A 24,121-nucleotide genomic window follows, 5' to 3' on the forward strand; every position below is an offset into this window, starting at 1 on the left:
TTCTCTTATTATAAGATTTGTATTTCGGAAATTATCTTAATTTTTTTTAATTTTATCCCTTAAACAATTGGTTATCATACTTTTAACTGATAGAATCATCTGATACGATGCTCTTAAATTAAAATAAAAATTAACTTATTGAAATATGTGGCATAAAATTTAGTTTTTAAGTAGAATTTTTAATATTTTTTAGAGTTTTAAACAGACTTTTATTAGTTTTAGACGGGAAATTATATTTTTTTTACACGTTTTCATAGTAAACTAAACATTCATTCTATATACAAATGACTCATGATTTAAAGTATTTTTCGTAAAAATCATTAAAAAATACGATAAAATATATATTAAATAAAACTTTTAATTGTTTTTCTAATTGTTTTTCATTATTTTAGACATTTTAATTATTTTTAAGAAGAAAATTATATTTTTTACATATTTCCCTAGTGAAATTAAGCTTTTTACACATAGAAATGACTCATAAGTTAAAGGATGAATGGGAAATTCATGAAAATGTATAAAAATTGCATTTTAATCTCAATTTTATTTGCGAAAATTATCAAAATTTTGAAACTTTGAAATTACCTTAAGATATTTCATTCTTTCGGGAAATTTCCCTCAATTCTTTATTTTGTAAATTTTTTCAATCTTTTGTTTTATTAGAAAAATGACCCTAAATATTTAATTTTAATAGAAAGTCCACGAATTCTTTATTTTACTCCTTAAATATATCATTTTATTGGAAAATACCTTTAAAAACGCTTTACTTTTAGGGAAATTTTCCTGAATTATTTTACGTGAATTTCTTTAAACTTTTTACTTCATTACAGAATTTGCCTGTTGAATTTTATTAAAGAGAAATCTCTATTAATTTTTATTTTATGCGAAAATTTCCCTAAATGTTTTGTTTTAGTAAGCAAATTTCCTTTAAAATTTTTCTGTTCGGGATTTTTTTAAAATTACTTTATTTGAATAAACCAAATCTATATATATAATCGAGACGAGTTAATAATAATAATAATAATAATAATAATAATAATCAGTGCAGAGCAAAAACGGTTAGGAGTTGAAGGTTGAAATTTGGTACACAGTTAGGGGATGTCACGATAACGCACGCTAAAAGGGATTTTTCGAAATTCCTCTCCACGGGGGAGAGGGACAGGATTAAGTCTTAACACTTCCATCAACGATGGAAGTGTTAAGTAACAATGGAAGTGTCAACAAGGGAAGCGTTAAGAATGGAAGAGTCAACAATTGAAGTGTTACGTAATAATGGAAATGTTAAGAGCAGAAACAGTTAGGAGTTGAAAGTTGAAATTTGGTACACAGTTAGGGTACGTCACGAGAACGCACACTAAGAAGGGATTTTTCGAAATTCCTCCCCATGGGGAGAGGGACAGGATTAAGTCTTAACACTTCCATCAACGATGGAAGTGTTACGTTACAATGGAAGTGTTAAGAGAAAGCGACGTGCAAGACGCAGATGCAGTTTTTTTTCGTTTTTGCGGGAAATCGAACATATTTTTAGACCTATCTAAAAATTCTGTAATTAGTCTGGAAACAGGGGTCCCAATTCTTTCATTCTGTGAAAACGGGTAAGGTTGATTATAACGTAATAATCTTAATATTCGCGAAAACGGTTAGAAGTTGAAAGTTAAAATTTGGTGCACAGATAGGGTACCAGATTTAAGTACCAAAGTGTTAAGTAACAATGATAGTGTTAAGTAACAATGGAAGTGTTAAGTAACAATGGAGAACAAGAAAAAGCGACGTGCAAGATTTACGGGCGTTGGAAAAAAAAAGAAAAAGAGTAATATGTTGGAACATATTCGATTTTCAAATTTAAACAGATTAGTTCGGTTTTTCTCGACCTTTCTTCTTTAGAACATTCGATGAAAATCGAACGATATAATCAGAACACGTCGTGAAAATCGAACAATATTAGAACATTCGATTTTCAAATTCGACCTTTCTTTAGAAATACTTAGTTTGTTGATGAAATTACTCTCTTTATTGTGACTGTAAGGTAATAATCTTAATCTTCGCTATCGTTACTTTTGCCCGAACAACGCCGGGCCTACCTGCTAGTTTAAATATAATCTTGAAAAAATCATTAATTCAATTTTTCAATAATTTTTAAATATTTCAAATAATTTCCATAACATATACTTTATTAGAAAAATTGCGTTTGAAATTGCATTTTTTATTAGGGAAAAAGCCCTTAAAATGTTTATTTGTTAAGAAAATTTCCTGACGTGTTTCATTTTAGCAGGGGAAATTTCCCTTAATCCTTTTAAAAATATCCCTAACATTAAAAAATGCTAGGGATATTTTTAAAACTATCATCTGAATAAAATAAAGTTTTTCTTATACAGAAATATTGAAAATTAATTCTTTTTATTGTAGAAATTTCAGTTTTTCTCTTCTTTTGTTTTTAATCTGTTCCTTCCAAAAGATTAATTTAAAATTAGTTTTTCTTTTTATTTTTAAAATTATTTAAAATTTTATTCTAAAAAAATTATTTTTACAATTACAAAGAATATGAATTCGATTTAACATAAAATTTTCTCATTAATTTTTATCAATAATTCATAAATATCGCTTGTATTTTGAAAGGGAAATATTGATTATTTTAGTTGAAAATTCTTTCGAATTTCACGATAATTTTAATATAATTTATAAGTTTTATTGGTTAAAAATACCTACAAAACATCGATAAGTATCCTCATCTCCATGAACTTTGACAATTCTCTGCTTTGTCATTTTCCCTACTAAATAATGTGCTGAACCTTCCTTCCAGATTGCTAAACATTTTAATTCCTCCACTTAAAAGAAAATTAAATATAATTAAAAATTTAAATTTCATAATCCTAAAATCTATGATTATAATAATTTTTAAGCTTTTATTATTTATTTAAATAAATTTTAAAAAGTTAAAAAAATACCTAAATTTTAATATTATTTCTTCTATCTTAAAAACTACTTTAAGTTCCCGTTTTCCCTTATACTTTAGGGGAATTAACATTCGAGAAAATTCCCTAAAACTTCCTTAAAATTAAATTGAAAAGTATCAAAATACTAATATAAAAGAGTTTTAGAGATGCTTTAAACGTTCGTTTTTTCCTAAATTTTCTCTTACTATTATTGAGGGAGAATTCCCTACAATAAAAGGAATTTTCCTGAAAGGCAATAACTTGATTATTTAAAATTTTTATTAATATATGCATGGAATTTTTTAAAAATAGGAATTTTTGTAGATATATACCCATTATTTTTTTCAACATAAAAAATATGCGAACCAATGTTCTGATGAAGAATATTCTAAATTTTAAGCATTTTTATCCCCTAAATCTTTAAATTTAGTTTAAAAATAATCTATAATTCTATAAAAATACGCCATTTAAATATATTCTGCTTAAATTACGATAACAAATTGTCGAAGACGATCAGCAAGAGCATTCCTTCCACAGGAATCACTGGAAAGGATTATTCCATCAACAATTCTTCTTCCCTTTCTCTAATCTTCTTAAAGTAGCTTATTGCGATGGAATTGTTATTATCTACACTCAAGAAAAATAAAATAAATTATGGGAAGAAATTCTCACCACTGCTTTCAGTTCCAGGGACTTCAGCACAAGCTTGAAACCTGAAGAGAAGATGAGAATCATCTGTACAAGCATCGACCGTAGAAAGTGGATATTTGCATTCTCCCTGACCTCTACTATAAGTGAAAGTGAATGGTCCTCTAAAAGGGCATTCCACTGAAGGAGCCTCCACTGTAATACATGCAAATTTTATCATTTTCTCCATACAGCATCAATTGTTTAAGAACAGCAGAAGGGATAGGAATCGATTACTTTACTTATATCTAAGAAATCTTTAATTGTAACAAATGTATGATGTTAAAGCTTCTGAAAAAGCAATGATCATTATAATTATAAGATTGCAAACATTCTAAAACCTAAAAGAAAATCAATTATTATATTTATATTAGTAAAATTGAATATAATAATGTAACAGTAATCAGAGTCTTATAGTATCACATATAATTAACTGTATGTATATGCAATAAATGCACAAATGTATAATTTCTTTAAAAATCTATACTTATAACAATCTTGCACAATTTGCATAATTAAAAAAGCTGCCTTTGTAACAACTATACAGTCTCTAGAACCTAGAAACTACCTTCGTAGTAAGTGCATAATTTGCGTCATCCGAAAATCTTCCCTTGTAGCAACTGTACAATCTGCATCATTCGAATGATAAAACAACCAGAAACATCTAAAATTTCTAAATATTTTACAATCTTAAAACAATGGTAAACATCTATAAATATTCATTAAACATTTATAAAGCAAACAGACAATATCAAATTTTGTAAACATGTAAAAAATTTATAAAAATAATATTTTAAAATAATTCAGGAAAAATATACCCATAAGAACAATTTAATTAAGTAATATTAATAAAAGTGTAATTAAAATTTTCATAATTAACTTTTGTAAAATATCATTAAATAACTAATCGATTTATAATAAAAATTCAATTTAAAACATTACATAAAATAATGTGATTTTTGTCTATGGCATTACTTCTCAACCGGTGGTTTACAAATCCCCAGAAGCCTATACACAGAAGAGTCGGGGGTTTGCGAGTGAAGAAGGTTGAGAAGTTGTACTCTGTGATATCTCTGTTAATTCACTTTAAAATTATTTTATTAATGACTTTTATTAATTTCTGTGGTACTTAGATGTGATTTTAATGGTTTTTTATTTTAAAAAATCCCGCAACAAATACATTTATATGGCTTAAATTACATAAAATATACCATGAAAATGGTAAATGGTAAATCATTATAATAATATTAAATGTAATTTAATATTATTATTATAATGATAATTCTTAATAAAATAACATTAAAAATTGAATGAAATCCCATAAATTAATGTTATTTTATGGAAGATTTAATTACAAAAATATGCTAATTAAATAAACTTTACATTATTTTATAAAAATGTCTTTAAAAATAACATAATTTAAAAAATTGCATGAAACACCATTAATAAAAATATCTTTATAAAATAAATTGCATAAAAATAATTATAATTAAGTAAACGTATTTAATAAAATTGCAATTGTAATTAAAATAAACATGCATAAATATTATTAAATTATATATTGCATTTTTTATAATTAAAATTCAGAATGTAAATAAAAATAATTAATATGAATTCTCAATGATCTCTGTAATTTTCTCTAATTTCTCTAATTTAAAATTCTTTTTTCACTTTGTCAATTTTCTATGCGTTAAATTTTGAGAATATTTATCAAATAAATTCGCTAATTTTTCTTTAATTTTTTTTCTCTCTAATTTCTCTATTTTTTATTTTTTAATTATTTCTGTATATTTTCTGCATTTTTCTCTTTATTTTCTAATATTCGCTCATTTTTTTCTTCTTTATTTTTATATTTTATTTTTTTTTCATTTCCCCCTTTATTTCTCTCTCTATTCTCTAGTAAACTTTTTTAATGTTTTCTTATTTTTTTTCAAATTTTACATTTTTCGAATAGTTTTGGTAATTTTCTCAAATTTTTTGGCTTTAATTCCTCTATTCTCTAATTATTTTTTTTCTTTCCTGCATTTTTTACTATATTCTCTTTATTTTTTTCTTCCCTATTTTTCTGTTTTATAATTATTTATTCTTCATTTTTTTCTACTTTTTTCCTCTATTTTTTATCCCTATTTTCTAATAAACTGTTTCTGATATTCTATTATTTTGTTTTCTAATTTTTAGAATATTCTTCAAATAATTTCTAATTTTTCTGTCTAATTTCTCTATTTTTTCTATTCTCTAATTTTTTATATTTTCTGCACTTTCCCTGTATTCACTTTATTTTCTTTTATTCTTTAATTATTTTTCTTCATTTTTCTATTTTCCCTCTATTTTTTCTAATAAACACACACTAATATTCTGTCATTATTTTTTTTAATTTTCACAATGTTTTTCAAATAATTTCGCTAATTTGCTCTAATTTTTCTCTTTAATTTCTATAGTTTTTTTTCTATTCTCTAATTATTTTTTCTATATTTCTACTGTATTTCTCTTCATTCCTTTCTCTGTATTCTCTAATAACTTCTCTAACATTCTCTAATTTTTCTTCTTTAACTTCTACAATAATCCTCAAATAAATTTTCTATTTTTTCCCTAATTTTTTCCCTAATCTCTGTATTTTTCTCTAATAAATTCTTTAATTTTTCCCCCTTTCCTCTTACATCTTTATTGCCATTGTTACTATAGCAACAATAAATCTTTGATGCATTAAGAATGGAAAATTATTCAATTAATTTAGAGAAAAATGTAAATGATAAATGGCTGGAATATCCTATAGTAATAAATATAATTTCTTAATTAAAACATTAAATAATCTTTTAAAAAATTCAACAATAAAGTCATTGTTACTATAGCTGCATTGTGATACTGTTTTATTAAATGAGATAATTTATTTGTCCTTCTCCATTATTTTTTAAATGCATCAACATAATTAATTTTTTTCAGTAATTAATTGATTTAATTAATGGAAACGATAAAGAATGCTGCTGCAGTAAAAAAATTTCTGAAATTATTCCAAATTTAACAATTTATATCTATAATAATAATGCTGTAAGCTGCATCATTATTTTGTATGGATGCTGATCTGAATTATGCTCTTATAGTTGCATTATCTTGCAAGGTAATGCTACTTTAAGGATAAAACTTTAAACATAATTTATTATAATAAAATTATAAATAGTATAATACAGAATTAAATACAGTACATTAATTCTCTGCTATAACAGCATAGAAAGATATAGAAAGATATAGTATTAACAATGCTACCGGCCCTATGCTTAATACAAATACTCTATGATCAATAGAAAAAAACTCAATGGTCTACACTAATATAGGATTATTTTCCACATACTCGTGAGATTTATTTCAATTTTTTAAATCAAAATACTATTAAAATAACATTCTTTCTTAAGTAAATATTTAAACAGAACAAGTCGTAGCAGGGGTGCATAGTTTATTGCTATAATAGCACAGAAAAATAATGAAAAATCTCATATAATTATTGCTACAATCACTTAACAAACAGGATTAATGTTATCTGAGGTATGCTTAAGTAATTTTTTTCACCTCCCCCTCTTCTATTTTTATTACTAAAGTAGCTTTTCTTGCTGTACAAGTAATCTCTCTTTCTGTAATATATATATATATATATATACATTTTTTTCTTATTTTTTTAATAAATTGCTGTGTTCTCTTCGACTGCTCGATACGCTTGGCTACTTCTGTGGCAATCTAATTAATTAAAAGATCTGAGTGGATGAATGCTGAGAGTCGTGTCTCTAGATAATTATTGAGAGTCATAAATAAATTCTCAAAAGTCATTACATTACTTAAGGAGTTATTTGACACTAATAACTGGGATGTAATTTAAAATAAATAAATAAATAAATAATGTTAGACAAATACTTCTTGTGGTAGCATTAAACTTCGTTTTTTTTAATACTCTGATTTGATATATGATATATTCCTTCGTTTTCTACTTTCTATTCTGAAATATTCCTTCATTTTTACATCTTAATCTGAAGAATTTCTTCTTATTTTACATTCTAATTTAACATATTCCTTTGTTTTTATATAAAAACGAATTCTATTGCATTCTATTATAATAAATCTTGAGTAATTTATGTATATACTGTACAGTACAGTACATGTAACATCAATGACTGTAATCGATATCTAACAATATCCTTATAGTAACACTGTTTTGTGCTGTCGTTTTCAAGATTCTTATACGAGCAGTAACAAAAAAGCTGTATTAATTTACGATCTAACACTATTTTATGTTCTTAAAATATAAAATCAATCCTGTGTAACCCATAAACATCCAGATAATGCTCTTGTACTCTTGTAGTGGTGTTTCGTGTCTTTTTCCTCTACTTTATCTTTACAAATCTACATATATTCTAACATAAAAAGGACAATAGCAGTAAAAGAACTATATTAAATTATGTTCTGCAAAAAATTTACATGCATAAACATGTAAAACCAATGTGTATAACACGATACATGCTCCTCTTCCCATTTTTCTACACACTACTTTGAAGGTTTATGCTAAGAATTTGCTGTGTTCTGACACAAAGTCACGTGCATAAACATGTAAAATCAATGTGTATATCAACAATACACACTCTTTATTCTGTTTACTACACACTACTTTGAAGGAATATACTAAGAATTTACTGTGTTCTGCTACCAATTCAGGTTCGTAAACACGTAAAATCACTCATGTATAATCAATGAAAATCTAACAAATGTTCTTACAGTAACATTTTATTTTGTGTTTTCTACACTCTAACTTCAGGAAACTGCATACAACCTGCTATAGTAACTAAAAGACTGTATTAATTTATCTCCTGACATTAATTTATGTGCATACATACGCTAAATCAATCATGTATAAGGGATGTAAATCATGTTCTAGGTAGGTAATCATTTTATTCCTATCGTGCTCTCGGGCTATAGAATGTAGCAATCAGCATATTTATATATAAATCATGTTTATATGAATGTAAATTACAATAAAATACATAAATTGAGGAGGACACGAAAAATAATCAAATAAAAACAATGAAAAATTCCCTTAACTTATTCTTTATATAACGGGATAGAAACGTTATCTTCTGATAATCTCATATTGATATAATTCACAGTAATGGGAAAAATTTCGAAAAAATATATAAAAAATCTATTTTTTAAAAAATTTATTCACATTTAAAGCCTTCAAATAAATTAAATTTTTATTTTAAAATTTTATCTGATTTTTTGAATGGCAGAAAACGTTTAAATTTTCGGAGCAAGATGATGAACGTTTGATACTCATCACACAGCGATATTCAGAGTTAATTCATTTCATTTTATACGAATTTATGCTATTAAATTTGTGAAATTTATAAATCGGATTATATTTATTATCTAAAAAATAAATAATTTTAATTCCAAATTAATTGGGATTCAAATAATACATTGATCTGTTCCAGGTAATTAGTGTATAGATTAATCATTGATAACATGCATAATAAATACAGAGTGATATGGGAATTAATCAAATTATAATAACTTTGATACACGATTTAGTACAGCATACAGTCGTTATATTGCCTATCTTTGTGTTAAAAATAGAGAATATTAATTTTAATTCTCTTTATAGAGTGATGAATAACCTTAGAACTTACTGCATTAATTAATAAATATTTATAACCAGTGACAAGGTTCACACTAGTAAGAAGCATAGCGCCCTGCCCCACTTGAAAGCCAATAAAAATATGTAAATTATAACAATAAAAGGCTAAATTTTGGGGCTTTTCTATATATAGTACGGGAATAGTCCTGGTTCCTCTCATTCTGAATTAATCGATACATTCGTCATCTTGCCCTTTTTCAGCTAGAAACAAAAGAAAATTACTCTTAATTTTCTTCGTAAAGTAATGAATAATCTTAGAATATACTCCATTAATTAATAAATAGCCTATTTATACCTATGTGTTGGGCGAGAAGGCCCACATAGGTCACAAATGTAAAGCCTTACTCCATTTAAAATTCCATTATAATATAAAAATTAAACCAATAAGACTAATAAAAGGTTAAATTTTGAAGCCTTTCTACATCTAGGACAAGAATAATCCTGGTTCCTCCATTCTGAATTAATCAATACATTCGTAATTTTGTCCCTCTTTGAGCTAGAAACAAAAATATTATTCTTTATTTTCTTCATAAAGTGATGAATAATCGTAGAAGTTATTAAATTATAATAATGGTCCTGAGAGAATTGAATTAATCGCAAATGTGGGCCCTTGTCCCCTTCCAAACTCCACAAAAATATACAAATTTAATCAATAAAACTAATAAAAGACTATAATTTTTGTGGGGTCTTTACGAATCCGAGACGTAAACGGCTGTGCTAGTCGGATATTCTCACAATTGGTCAAAAAATCAATAATCAACACATTTGTCATTTTGCCCCACTTCGATAGGAAATGTTACTTTCATTTTTTTTTACAAACCCCGGAATAATGTAGAATTTATTATATTTATCACTAATAAAATAAATATTTATAATCAAGGCCTTGAGCGAGGCATGTCAAAGAAAAATGCGGGATATAATCCTTTTCCAAAGTCCCCCAAAAATATATGAATTTTTTAAAACTGAAATTCAAACCCTCGTGAGTCCAGGCCCGAATGCACTAATTAAGCCCACATAAAGAAAGAATCATTAAATAAATATTTATAATTAAGGCCTTGAGAGAAGTGAAAATAGAGACGTGACAGATAAACATGTAGGGCATCGCCCGTTTCCAAAATCCTCAGATATACATGAATTAATTTAAAATGAAAATTAGGCACTTCTGGGTCTAGGCCAGAATGCTGATTCCTCTCTGACAAGGCTTAATTGGTGCTTTCTAGTCTGCACTCAGGAGACCCAAATTTTCAGTTTAAAATAATCCACGCATCTCTGAGTTTTTGGAAATGGATGATGCCCCACATTTTTAGGCCTGCATTGACCTCTCAAGGTTCTGATTATAAGTATTTGCTGTATGATTCCTCTCTACCTGGGCCTAATTAGGCCCTATAACTTGATTGTGTACAGTACATCTAAAACCTCGTTATCTTGCCCACTTACACTTATTATTATCATCATTTATCGAATCCAGATGCGGTATTTTTATTATTTTAACAGTATTAAGTTAAACTATCGAAGCTACTTTAACAATTTACCTCTATTGTTGAGTTAATGCTATTAGAGTAGCATTGATTTTTATCGAAGATAATTAAATTACTCATCGTATGCTACTCCAGTAACAAAACTTCCAAGCTTCTCAATTATCCAATGATGATAATAATAATAATATTAATAAGTTTTTAACCTTTAATACAGGATTTTCAATTTTATTAATGTATTAACATCGATAATATTTCTACTACATTAACAAAATTAATATTCATCCTACACTAAGCAGTAACCATTGAAGGCTACGGAAATAGTCTTTTTAAAGGTGAAATTCGTTGTATTTTTATAAAATTAAATAAAAGAATAACATAAAAATCGTTATATTATACACTTAATAGCCATCAACAGATAGAATTAAGTTGATTTTACTGCCTACTTTAGTAGTAATGTAGTCAAGTAACATGATATTGCCATATGTTAGGACCAATGTAGTGAATTTTAAATGTATCACCTAATCATTACTCTTCCTTAGAATTGTCAATAAATGTGCTATTTTAACATCAATCTTTCATATTGCTTTGTCTCTATTGCTATTTTACCTCCCCGTTTCCACCCCCTCTTTCCCTCTCTCCGTGTATTTAATGTTAAATTGTAAATCGATTTTTCTTTTTGTTTTTTATATTTTTCTAAATTATCTTTATTGCTTCTGTATTATTCTACTTCATCATCATTAATAAAAGAAATAGCTAAATTTTTTTCTAAAAATTGCGAGATATTTTGCGATAAAATTTGAATTTAATAAATAACAAAACGAATCGACCAATCAAAGAAGGTTAAATTTAAAAGAATTCGAATTGACCAATCGAGAACAATTGAAATTAACGTCATCAAATCGAATGAATTTTACATTTAAAAAAAAATTCTAAACAATTATTGGTCGAATTGTTTTGTATACTTATAAAATGAAAAACAAATTTACCAATAGGAAGTAATTAGAGAGAAACGTAATTAATGTCTTATTGGTTATTTTAAATTGATGTTGTTTGAAATTAACCAATTACGAAACATTAATGTAAAGTTAAAACTTTTTTGAATTTCTTATATAAAATTTAAAATTTTTACACCTAAAAAATGAATTTTTCAGCTATTTTTATCTATTATTTATTTATTTAAGTGAAAATATCCAAGAAAAATGATAAAAGACTAGTATAAGAAGCTTCTACATGCTATGCGATTCATATCATCTTACATTTCGATTTACAGGGTATAATGACATGGTATATCTACATCTACCCAATATATCTTTGGTATTATGTTCAAGTTATTGTCCTGTTTCGTTTGTGCTATTACCTCTAAAAATCATATTATCTTTAATGTTGTCCTTTGGTAAATATCGAAAATAACAAGTACTGTACAATTACCGAAACTTCGGTGGAAAAATTGCATTGTTTACCTCAGTGAATATATTCTGTTATTCAATAAATGATTTTTTATATACATTATACATACTTTCTTGGAGATAATTCCAAAAATAATATTCATTATTAATTTCATTTAATACTAAAAACATATTTTATATTACCAAATACAAATTTAAATATATCACAATAAAATTGAAAATCAATCAAGAATAAAACACATTGTATTAGCCAATAAAATAAAGAAAAAATTCGAAAATTTAAATAAACTAACCAGGAACGAAAAGTATTAACCAATCAGGCTAATACTTTAAAAAAGCTTAAAAACCAATTAACGAGAAATAATATTTAAAAATCTGAATAAGCCAACAAAGAGCAGATTATACTATCAAATCAGTGACAACAAAAGTTTAAAAACAATTCGAATCAACCAATTAACGAGAGGTTATAAAATTTAAAAATTCGAATTAACCAATTAAGAATAACATATGTCATTAATGTAGTTTAAATAGTCAAACTAATGGCATAAGTTTATTTTTCTCTTAAGAATGTGCATATAACATTTTTTTAAGTTAAAAAAACGCATATTTTCTGCATTTATATAAATAAAGGATGACGTTTTGTTTGAAGCGAAACTGCTAAAGTTTATAACTAAACGTGAATTTATATATCTCATATATATTATAACGAAAGTAAATTCACATATTAAATAAACTTTTGTCATTTTTCCTCATTTGGCATCTCTCCCATACTTATCTTGGTGGCATAAATATTTAAATATTAGATATCTTTATTCCAATAATAAATAATCTTAAGTAAAAAAATGTAATTTTGCACATAAAATAAAAAGTAAAATTTATAAACAGTTTGAACAATTTACTTTATAATTATATTATTATTATTTAATTAATTATTATATTAATTATAATCGATACTTATATTATTAACGCATTTAAATATCAATAAATGTAACATAAAATGAATAAGATACAAACAATTTACTTAAATTAATTTATTCATAAGTTAATTAAAATAATGTTAAAAAATTTTAAATTTTATTTTAAAACCATTTAATACCATTTTAAAACGAGCGCGTACGGTACTGTACAAACAATAGTATGTGTTTTTAAGTTTAAAAAATTTTAAAAATAACAATGAACCAATCAGTATTCATATTTGAATTTAAACTTCCAATCAAGATTTAAATCAGCCAACCAGTGTGACGTAAATTACGTTACATTTAGACTAAAAAATCATTATTATTACGTCATTTTAACAATACCGAATTTCTCAAAATTTATTAAAATTTCGTTACGAAATTTTAATAAATTTTAAGAAAAAATTGTTTTTTTTTTTTTAATTATAAAATTATGAATCATTTAATAAAATTTTAAAAATATATACGAATCGATTCAATGTTTACTTTAGTTTAAAATTGTCGAAAGTAGCAATTAACCAATCAGCATTCGAATTTTCAAATTTAAATTCGAAATTTGAGTGCTGATTGGTTAATTGTTGTATTTGTTGGTTTTATGATTAATTTTGAAAAATTTTAAGAATAAAATAATATTTTTGGATGGTAATTTTGAAATTATATTATACTTTATATTTAAAAAATATTTATATATATAAACATAGATCTAGGACATCCCTAATCACCTTATCAGTAACGAAATATGTCAGGTATGATTGATTACATCTATTTTGGTTACATGCGTCGTTTGCAGCATCTCATCCATCTCCATATTAATTTTGATTCTTCTCAAAACTCAACACATTTATAAATAATTATATAAAATTGTTACAAGGAAAATAGCTTAATTTAAAAATGTTTAATTAACATTTAAAATCTCTTGTTTTTAATAAATTTAATCACATTCAAAATTTATTTAATTAACGCTTAATTAATCGTCTTTACGAGATTTTTGTGAATAAATTATAATCAGTTTATTTTCTTTACTTAAATAACCTCCTTTGCCCTTATTGGTTAATAGTTAACATATTCATAACTAATAATCAGGTTTGATTCGCTGTCACATTTCTCGTTTCTACTGTTGAAACGAGTAATAAAATTTATCGAGACATGATTGGTTACTTTCGCTAATTGGTTTAAATTCGTTCCGTTTGAATCTGGCATTTAAGTTATCGTATTAATTTAATAAAGTTTTAATGTGAGCATTTAAAATTGTCGTTTAATTTCTTTTTATTTCCGTAATTTAATAATTAATTAGGTTATAGTTTTTAATTTGATTAAACTTATAATTTTATTTTCAGAAGTTAATTGTGTCGTAATTTAATTGAGAAAATACATAATTTAGTAAAATATTAACACATTTTTAAATTAATATATGTTGTTTAGACGTTATTTTAACAACTGAAAAGTAGATTTCTGTAGAATTTTAAGTAGGAAACGTAATTTCGTTATTCGTTCATGCTATTCATTACTATTAGCATTGACACCATTCAACTAAGATTAATACAAGACAAGAACACTGCAAGGGTGTATAGTAAGAGATTTTGGAGAACCAATCTTCCTGTTTATTGCTAATTGCAAGTTGTGTTTGATTACAGACTTAACGTGACCCGATTCATTAAGCGATCTTGAACATCTACAAGAATAAACAACTTGCTAGGTAGAGCATGTTTTATTATCCAAACATTTGGCCACATATACTCAAACTTCCTAGCAATTTTAGTGGTCATAAGCTTAGTAAACTAGGAAAGGACCATTTGTAAATAAATTTTAACCAGTTTTCTTCCATATAAAAGTGGTTTAACACACGAAGAAAGTTAAAAATGTAGAAGTTATTAGTAAAGTAAACCATTTATTCTTGTTCGTGGATAAAGACGAGGAAAGTTTTCTCAACATTTTACAATCGATATCTCTAGTAAAAAGTCGTCATAGGGTGTAAAACGTTCATGAATTTCATTATGACTTTAAGTTGAATAGATCCCAACGCACCCCAAGGGAAATTATGTAAGAAAGAAGGCCAATTCTTATTAATGATTATCCACAAAATTTTTATTATTTTTTTTTCACTAGAAAATACTTACGTTATTATATCCATTATGTTTTATTTTGTTTAAGTTGGTGATTTGCATAAAATTTTGATAAGAATTTAAGTTATAAAGCAAGGAATATCCTACTCACACGACAATGATTTGGATGTAAAAGTGAATAACCAAACAGCAATTATGTTAATAAATAAATTTTTTAAAATATTTTTATAATTATTTCTTTCAAAACTGTTTTTAGATAAACTTAAAATGTTAATTAATTATAATTACTTATTTAATCATTTTTATTTTAAGAAATAAATAAAATTTCTGATTTAATTCAGATGTTATATTCAACTTCATCTAACTAATTTCCCTCCAGTCTGAGTTTTTAAAATTTATTTTATTTTATTTTTAAATTCAAATTTTGGAATTAAAAGATTTATAAATCTGAAATTCATTTCATTTTATTTTAAATTGTTTTACAATCTTCAAACTTATAAATTTTATTTTAAAACAGTATTTTTCATTTATTTTGATAGAGAATTATGTAAATACTTTAAAATACTTCATATAGGCCTATATATAGCCTATATATTTTTTTTCTTATAAAATAAGAAACTTTTAAAATATTTACTACGTTTAGAATTTTAAAGTAAGATTTATAATTTAATTTTTATTTATTTTTTAAATATTTTAAACAAATTTATCTTTAAAATCTAATTAACTTAACATTCAATTAGGTTAATTAAGTTATATTTTAATGATAAAATAACTTTTATAAACTTTAAAGCTTTCTTGTTAATTATTAATAAGGTTTATATAAAATTTTTAAATAAAATTTACAAGTTAATTATGATTAATTTTTTAATTATTAACTACTAATTACGATTACTTGATTAAGGAAAATAATTAACAAATTTTTTAATTAATTAATACAGTGAAACCTGTCGCAACAGAAACCTGCTTTAACAGGAAAAATTATTCGAAACGGAGCGATTTTGTTTTTTAAAAACCTGTCAAAAATGGACAAATCAGAAAAAAATATTTGGTACCGTGCTATTCCGGTGTGTACGGGTGAATAAAATAAAAACTTGATTAAACCGAAAAAGTTCTTCGAAGCGAAGAGATTTTCTATTTTTAAAAAACCTGCTCAAAACGGAAAATACATTCGACAGCGTACGAGTCCGGTTTAATGTAAATTAAAGTAAATAATAAAAGTTTAAATAAATAGTTTAAAAACCATATTTATACATTAAAATTCGACTAAAAATGTATCGTATAAACTAAATTTCTTCAGTTTATAATTAATGATTTTATTCCAGAATGATGATAATAATAGTAATAATATAAACTTTAAATAGCTGTTTACAATAAGATTAAACTAATATTTTAATAAAATATATGTAGAATTTAATGAGATTTAAAGACTTTATTCAAATTCTCATGTATAATAATACCTTCAATTCCCAATTGTAAATTAAATTATAAAGTCAGGAAACTTGTAAACTTATAAAACTTCTATAGACATAATTTATTACTCGTAAAGAACTTGTCAATTTAAAATTTTAATACTTTAATTTAATCAAATTGACTTGTATAAATGTAAAGAGGAGAGATTAATTCCTTTATTTTTAAAGAAAATAATTAAAAATATTCTATGGATTCAATTTATTCGTTTCACTTTTAATTAAAACTTATTCATTTTAAGATTAGTTTGTGTATACATGATTAAGTATAGGAAGCTTGTAACCAAAAACTTGATTGGTTCCTTTGGAGTTTAAGGTTTATTACTTTGTTGTGTTTATCGTAAACAATTTTTCATCCGTTTGTAAACAAAATTTCTGTTGATATTTAATTACGTCCTGTGGTTCATTAACTTCTATCATATTCCTCAAATTTTAAACAAAGGATTTAACGTTTATGTTTGATTAACAATCAGAAACAGATGGAGAAAACTATAAATATATATAAACGCTTTGATAATATAATTACTAAGTTGTTTAATATACATTATTTTTCAATTAATGTTGTGTTATAAAACTATTAAAACTAATTTTCGTTTAATGCGTTACACGATGAGTAAATCCTTTACTTCGCTCTCATTTTATATAGGTTATATTTATTTTGTATCTGTATACGTGCGTATACATACGAGCTTTGTGTTGGGTATACAATTTAGTAGAGTTTACGATCGTAAAATTAATTACAGGCAAGTAATCTCAGCACAGAAATTAACGAAATTTAAATATGTTAATGACAAATATTGTTGGATAAAAGAATTAATTAATGATAAATATGGATATTTATCATTGATTTTTATATAATTTTATATGATTTTTTTATACGAAATGTAAGTCGAAATCTTCAATTTATCGGTTTAAAATTGATAGAAGATAGCAGCTGATAAACTTAATGCGTTAACGCTTTTCTTTTTATTGATTTTAAGTTTAGTTTTAGTTTTTTTATATTATTATTCACATTATTTTTAAATAAATAAATGTTAATTTAATATATTTTACTGTGTAAATATTGCATTTTTAATAAAAATTCTGCATTTTGTAATTGTCATTGTATCATGGATAAAATGTATTTTTATTCGGTTATAAAATTCAATTTTAGTTTCTTAATTTGTAAAAATTTAAATAAATTGTAATTTGAATAAATAACTTAATAGTTTATTGGAACTATTCAAAGCTTGGTTAACATTTTAAATAAAAATTAATGAGGTTTTATCCATTTATTTATTTTTATTGTTGCATTGATTTAACGTTAAATAACAAGAATTAAATTTTTAAAAGTTGCACTTTGTGTGTTAATTCGTTTAAGTACACTAACTTATCTCATATAAATTTAACAGTTAAGAATAAATTATAATTTTTAAATCGTGAAAGACGTAAAATTGCGTTAAAAAAGATACTATAAATATAGCCCGCTCACTGCTAAGAATGTAAGATAGTTGAATGATTTCAATGATTGTTTAAAATAATTTCTTCAACCAATGAAGTAAAAGTAGGAGGAGTTATATCTAGGCTATTCAATTTTTTAAACTAATCATATTAAAAGTTTCTAGTTTGTTTACTTCTCATATTTCATCAGACATTAGCTTTTATTTATAAAATTTATGTTCGTAATTTTAATGATTCGTCATCCTGTAGATTAAAATTTCGCAAAATTACACAAAAAATTACAGTAAACATAAGAGGTTCACTGCTGAATATTCAAGATAAACTGAACATATCAAAGATGATTGTTTAGATCACAGTTTCTTAAACCAATGTTTAGCTAAAGAAGCAAAAGTGGGAGGAGTTACGTTAAAATTTGATTGCTTTAATCATTATCGACACATTCAAATTTTTATTATTTGTATTCTTAAAATTTAATCAGATTTTGATAAAATTTATAATATAATTATATAAAAGTTTTGAAAAGTCAACATTTTAATTAATATTTAACTATATAAAATTGTATAATGCCTGTAATTTTTATGCTTTTAATATACATAATTGGAACGTTTAAGCATTTTTATAAATTCCATTACAGAAATTACAATTTTTGTATTAAATTCTTTTAAAATATAATAAGAAATTATATTTTTCTGATGCCTCACATTTAAAAATTTATAGCAATTCAATTTACTGATTTTGTATTCTTCAAATGTTGATGTATCTGTACAGTACTGTACTATGCAGTACTGTAGAAGATCAATCTCAATACCTTCCACTTATCATCAAGATCATCTCGTCATAATTCACATCATCCAATTATTCGATTAAATTAAATCGAGTTTTACTAATTCAACATATAATTATCATCTATAATAGATTCAATTTCTAGCACAACCATCATTATATCCACATAGAATCATCACTATTTCCTAGATAAATACGTGCATCATCATATAAATATATCACATGATAAGCACGTGTATCATCGTCACATGTATCTACCATCATCGTTACGACGTAGATAAGCATGGAAACAACCGAATTTCTTCATTAAATTACACATGTTATTGGAAAAATACATATGAACATTGAAACCGTTTGAATGTCAATATATAAATTTTCGAACGTTGTTAACTTGTAGTTTAAATATGTATTTTTACTTTATTTTAATACCTGGAGTATATTAAAGTAACAAAGACGTAATACTTACAGTGGATTAATTAATTCACTCGACCGCACATCAGTAAAATGTATGGTGTAAAATTAATAGGAGTTAGGAAACGACCCATTAACTACACGATACACACCACTAAATCCCAAAGCAGGCAAAGGATGGTCTTTATCCTGATTTACTATATCACAATCAGTTTCCGATTGCTATACAAAATTTTATCGTAACATCACATCTGCTTCATTTTACTCTTCACTGCGTAACGTATACAATTGAATGTAGATTTTTATCTATAGATTAGATAAGAAATTATTTTAAAAAATGCATTTTTTATAATCATTTTCTATGCGGCATCACGGAGTAGCATCACTTATTCACATCCTTACATTTAACATAATTTTTCACCTATTCTTCAGATTATCTCTTGATATTTCACGTCAAAATCCCTATATTTATGTATTTGTAAAATCCACTCTGTAGTTCCGCGCTGGAATACTTTAAATAAATTGATTTTCCTTACGAATTAATCAAGGAACAATCTTAAAATTCCCTTAACAAACCGGTGATACATAGTGATTTAATTCGAGTGAAACTTAAATTTAATATTATTGTAGCATAATTTAACCTTAAATAACGATATAGATCATAATGTAGTTATGTTTAATTATTAAATTTCATGCTCCTCTAACAGTAATTAATGCTATTGTAAGGGCCAATATATATCGTACGTTTTGAATTTCATGCTACTCTACCATTTATTATGTTTCCTTATTTACAACACAATAACATTGTTATAAAATGATTTGTTGTGCTTTATAACTATTTTAGAATATTATAATTTCATTATATTGTTGTATTATTAAGTAATTTAGAAGTTTAAAATTAATTTAATCATACTTTAAATTTTTAAAAGTTGCACTTTGTGTGTTAATTCGTTTAAGTACACTAACTTATCTCATATAAATTTAACAGGGTTGCGGTTTTGGCACGTGTTATCTAGCTTAAAATAGATAAAACGAGATTCAAACAATGATTGTTCCATATGTAAACTGATTTTTTACTTGATAAATTAATTGTTCGAAAACAATTTGTGAAAATTAAACAGAGTTTGTAAAGTAATTGTACTGGAAGCTTAATTATTAAGCGATTTTAATCGTTGTTTAAAGGAATTAATTTCAAAAAATAAATCGACAATTTAATTACTAATTTAAAGAATAAACATATTTTTCCTATTGCATTACTTTTAATTGTTATTAAACATTTAATTTCACTTAAGATAAATAATTAATTATAAAGAATAAGCATAATTCTAATTTATATTTTCTATCAGTTTCTTCGTTTATTTAATATATTTTAATAGGTAAAAGTTGACTGTTATAAATACAAATTTTTGAATTTATCATCATAAAAACGAATTATCTAAATAAAATAAACATTTTAAAATTTCATTTTAAAACGCCCAAAACAATGAAAATTGCTCCTTAAATAGTTCAATAAGGAAAAGTTTCATTGTTACGTAACGTATAAATACAGTATTTTTAATTGAAATATATTTAAAAATTTATTAATTGTTACGTAAGAAAAAATTTTAAAAATATCCTCCAATGAAATCGAAACTGAATAATTTAATTATTGCGTAAATTTTACGTAACAATACATGTTTCTAAATATATTTAATAAATAGTCGTAATTATTGTAAAATACAGTACTATAGTGTTCAAAACGGAACCTTAATAAAATGGAAATCTGCTTAAACGGGACAAATTCTTAAAACGCAGAAATCTTCGTGTTAAAAATTCCTGTTTAAAACGGAAACTTGCCAAACCGGAAAAAGTATTCTGTACCGTGCCAGTCGGTTTACACAGGATTTACTGTATTCGAAAATAATTTTTTAAGTATTAATTAGCGATGTATGAGTAGTTTAAAATTGAAATCTTGGCCTTTATTACTCTACAGACAATTAAAACAATTTTAATTTAATTATTTAAAAATTTAAAAAATCTTCTTCATAAATTAGCCTTCATTCCATACATTAAACACTCAAAACTAATTATATACCACTTAAATACGAAAAATTAGAAGTAAAATCAATTGAGATGCCGGAAAATAACAATAAATATACATTTATTTTTATAAATTGAACTTAATGTGGAGAAATGAGAAAATATAACTTAATCAGTTATTAGTTATAAATTTGTATCAACTCGCTAACAAAATTGCTTGTAACTTTTGCCTGTAACAATTACAAATGAAGTGATTTCAACTTAGAAAATTGGTTGCAAGTTGTTTATATCCAAAGCGATTACACTCGAAATTGTTTCTGTTATGAGTTCAACTCAACTAAACTACAAAATTATTTGAAGATTTTTATATCTTTAAGCTTTACAACCAATCAAATTTACTGTTAACAGTTCACATACAACGTTTATTAAAATTTAAAAAATCATTTTACAGTATTTACAACAATTAAAAACGGTTAAAACTACTTTAATTATAAAATGTTTTCATTTAATTTCATTTAAATATATCTTAAAACATGTATTGTTTCGTAAAACTTACGAAATAATTAAATTATTCCGCTTCAATTTCATTGAAGAATATATTTTTAAAATTAATTGTTACGTAACAATTACGTTTTAAAATAATTTCCAATTGTAATATTCTACTTATGTATTACGTAACAATGAATTATTTAGAATTAGGCTATATCAATTAAAATCGGACTCTAAATAATTGTTACGTAACAGTTGAAATTTTTAAATTTATAATAAAAATTAATTATTACATAACAATAAATTTTAAAAAATCATTTCGGTTACAAATATTTTTAAACAGAATTGTAACAATTGAATTTTAATACAACTCTCGATTAATAATTATGGTATGGTATTATATAATAATTATGGTATGGTATGGTATGGTTTTATGGTAAAGTATTATAGCGTAATAATGACTCTTTACATAAGCCAATTAAAAGGATTTAAACATAAGAATAAATCTAACTCCGCCCACTTTATATATGGATATAGAAACTAAATACAAATATAATCATTGTTACGTCATTACCGTTAAATATAAACAGGTGACGTAATAATAACGAAACGCGAGATACATAATAATTGTTTTAAAGATAAATTTTTATCTCATGTTTCGTGATATTACGTCACATTTTTATATTTAACGGTAATGATGTAACAATGAATATATTTGTATTTCGTTTCACTTTACACATAAATTGGTACAAATTGAAGTTAAGTTGTTACGTAATAATCATTTTTATGTGTATAGTGAAATTAAACAGATATCTAAATTGTTACCCATTACCGTTAAATATAAATATGTGACGTAATAACAACGAAACCCGCGATACAAATACATTTTATGAGATACATAATATTTTTTATGTTTTTTGGTTATTACGTAATTATTGTTTAATATAAGAATGTGACGTAATAATAACGAAGTACGGAAGTACGAGATCCAAATTTATGTTAAAAATAAATATTACGTAACAATTATCTTCACTATAATTACTACAGTTAAAAATTCAATGCGTAACAGTCAATTAATTAAGAATATTTTTATTATAAAACAATATGTAAAGTATCGACGCAAATGAAGTTACCTACACGTACTGTACAGTACGTAACGGTGTAATTAATCAGTAAAATTACACCAGTTACGTTTCATCATAACAGAAGATATCAAATTACTTGTGATACATTCCAAACTGTAACTGCAGCTGTTACGAACAAGTACGAAATTATTTCCATTATCAGTTCGTATGGAAGAAAACTTAGAAAATTGCTTTCAACTTTGTTTACTTGTTAATAAACAACAATTACAATAAACAGTTAAACTTGTTGCTGCGATAATAATTTTATCTCCTTAACGTTATAATTAAATACCATTAATTATCGAATGCGTTACGGTTTGATCACGAAATAAGCTAATAAGCACGAAATAATACAGATAATTGTAAACTTTATTGAAATTTCTAGCGATTTTTCAGTAGAAACCGCCCCCCTAATTTCTCCAAACGTTTTTCTTATCATAAAAATATTTAAGATAAGCAAGGGGGGAAACTTTTGGAATGTTCGTGTATCACTTACCATCTACTCCATGTTGCCGTATACAGTGCACGAGTGCATCTTTCACTAAATCGATAGATCAACCTTGATAATACCTTAATTTTCGTTTCCTACACAATCTAAAAGTTATTATCAGACCAAACATTAACAAGTTGTAATTATTTCCAATCACGAATCTCATAATTCTATTAAATCTTCGACTTTGAATAGTAATAATAATAATTTACAATCTTTGGAATAAAATTATTTATCGTTAATAATGTAGTAATTTAGATCTGTAGACGGATAACTTATCTTGTTTTCAGAATGTCTCCATTTTCAAATCAATAAAGTTTTGATAAATTTAAGATATTCCTAAACCTCCGCCCATTTTAAGTTTATAAACATTTATGAAATAGTAAACAAGCCAATTAAAAGCTTTATCTTTATATTTAAATTCTGAAAGAATTGTTACGTCAAATTATTTTAAGTTTGTTTGACGTAACAATTGTAAAATAGATAAAACGTTCAATTTCAAATAAATAAAATGTACTGTATTTTATTACACAAAAACTGAAAAATATATTCTAATTGTTACATCACTATTTACAAATTTGTGACGTAATAATTATGAAAAAACGTCAACAATTAGAAATTGATGTTTATGTTGCTATGACGTGTTATTGAAAGTGATAAATTTTTAAAAATTGAAACACTGATTTTATTCTAAAAACTTCTCTT

General features: G+C 24.7%; 1 protein-coding gene across 1 annotated transcript in view; it reads right to left on the bottom strand.

The window, feature by feature from the left end:
• Positions 1 to 24,121, bottom strand: part of LOC136971196 (uncharacterized) — a 135,921-nt gene that overhangs the window by 20,126 nt on the left and 91,674 nt on the right. The window contains exons 5-6 of the mRNA XM_067265672.1: positions 3,603 to 3,773; positions 2,704 to 2,822 (exon numbers count right to left, since the gene is read on the bottom strand). Coding sequence (XP_067121773.1) covers positions 2,704 to 2,822; positions 3,603 to 3,773 — 290 coding nt within the window. The remainder of the gene's footprint in view (positions 1 to 2,703; positions 2,823 to 3,602; positions 3,774 to 24,121) is intronic.

This window comes from Centruroides vittatus, unplaced genomic scaffold, assembly GCF_030686945.1.
Source record: "Centruroides vittatus isolate TY-2023 unplaced genomic scaffold, ASM3068694v2 contig_235, whole genome shotgun sequence".
NCBI lineage: Eukaryota > Metazoa > Arthropoda > Arachnida > Scorpiones > Buthidae > Centruroides > Centruroides vittatus.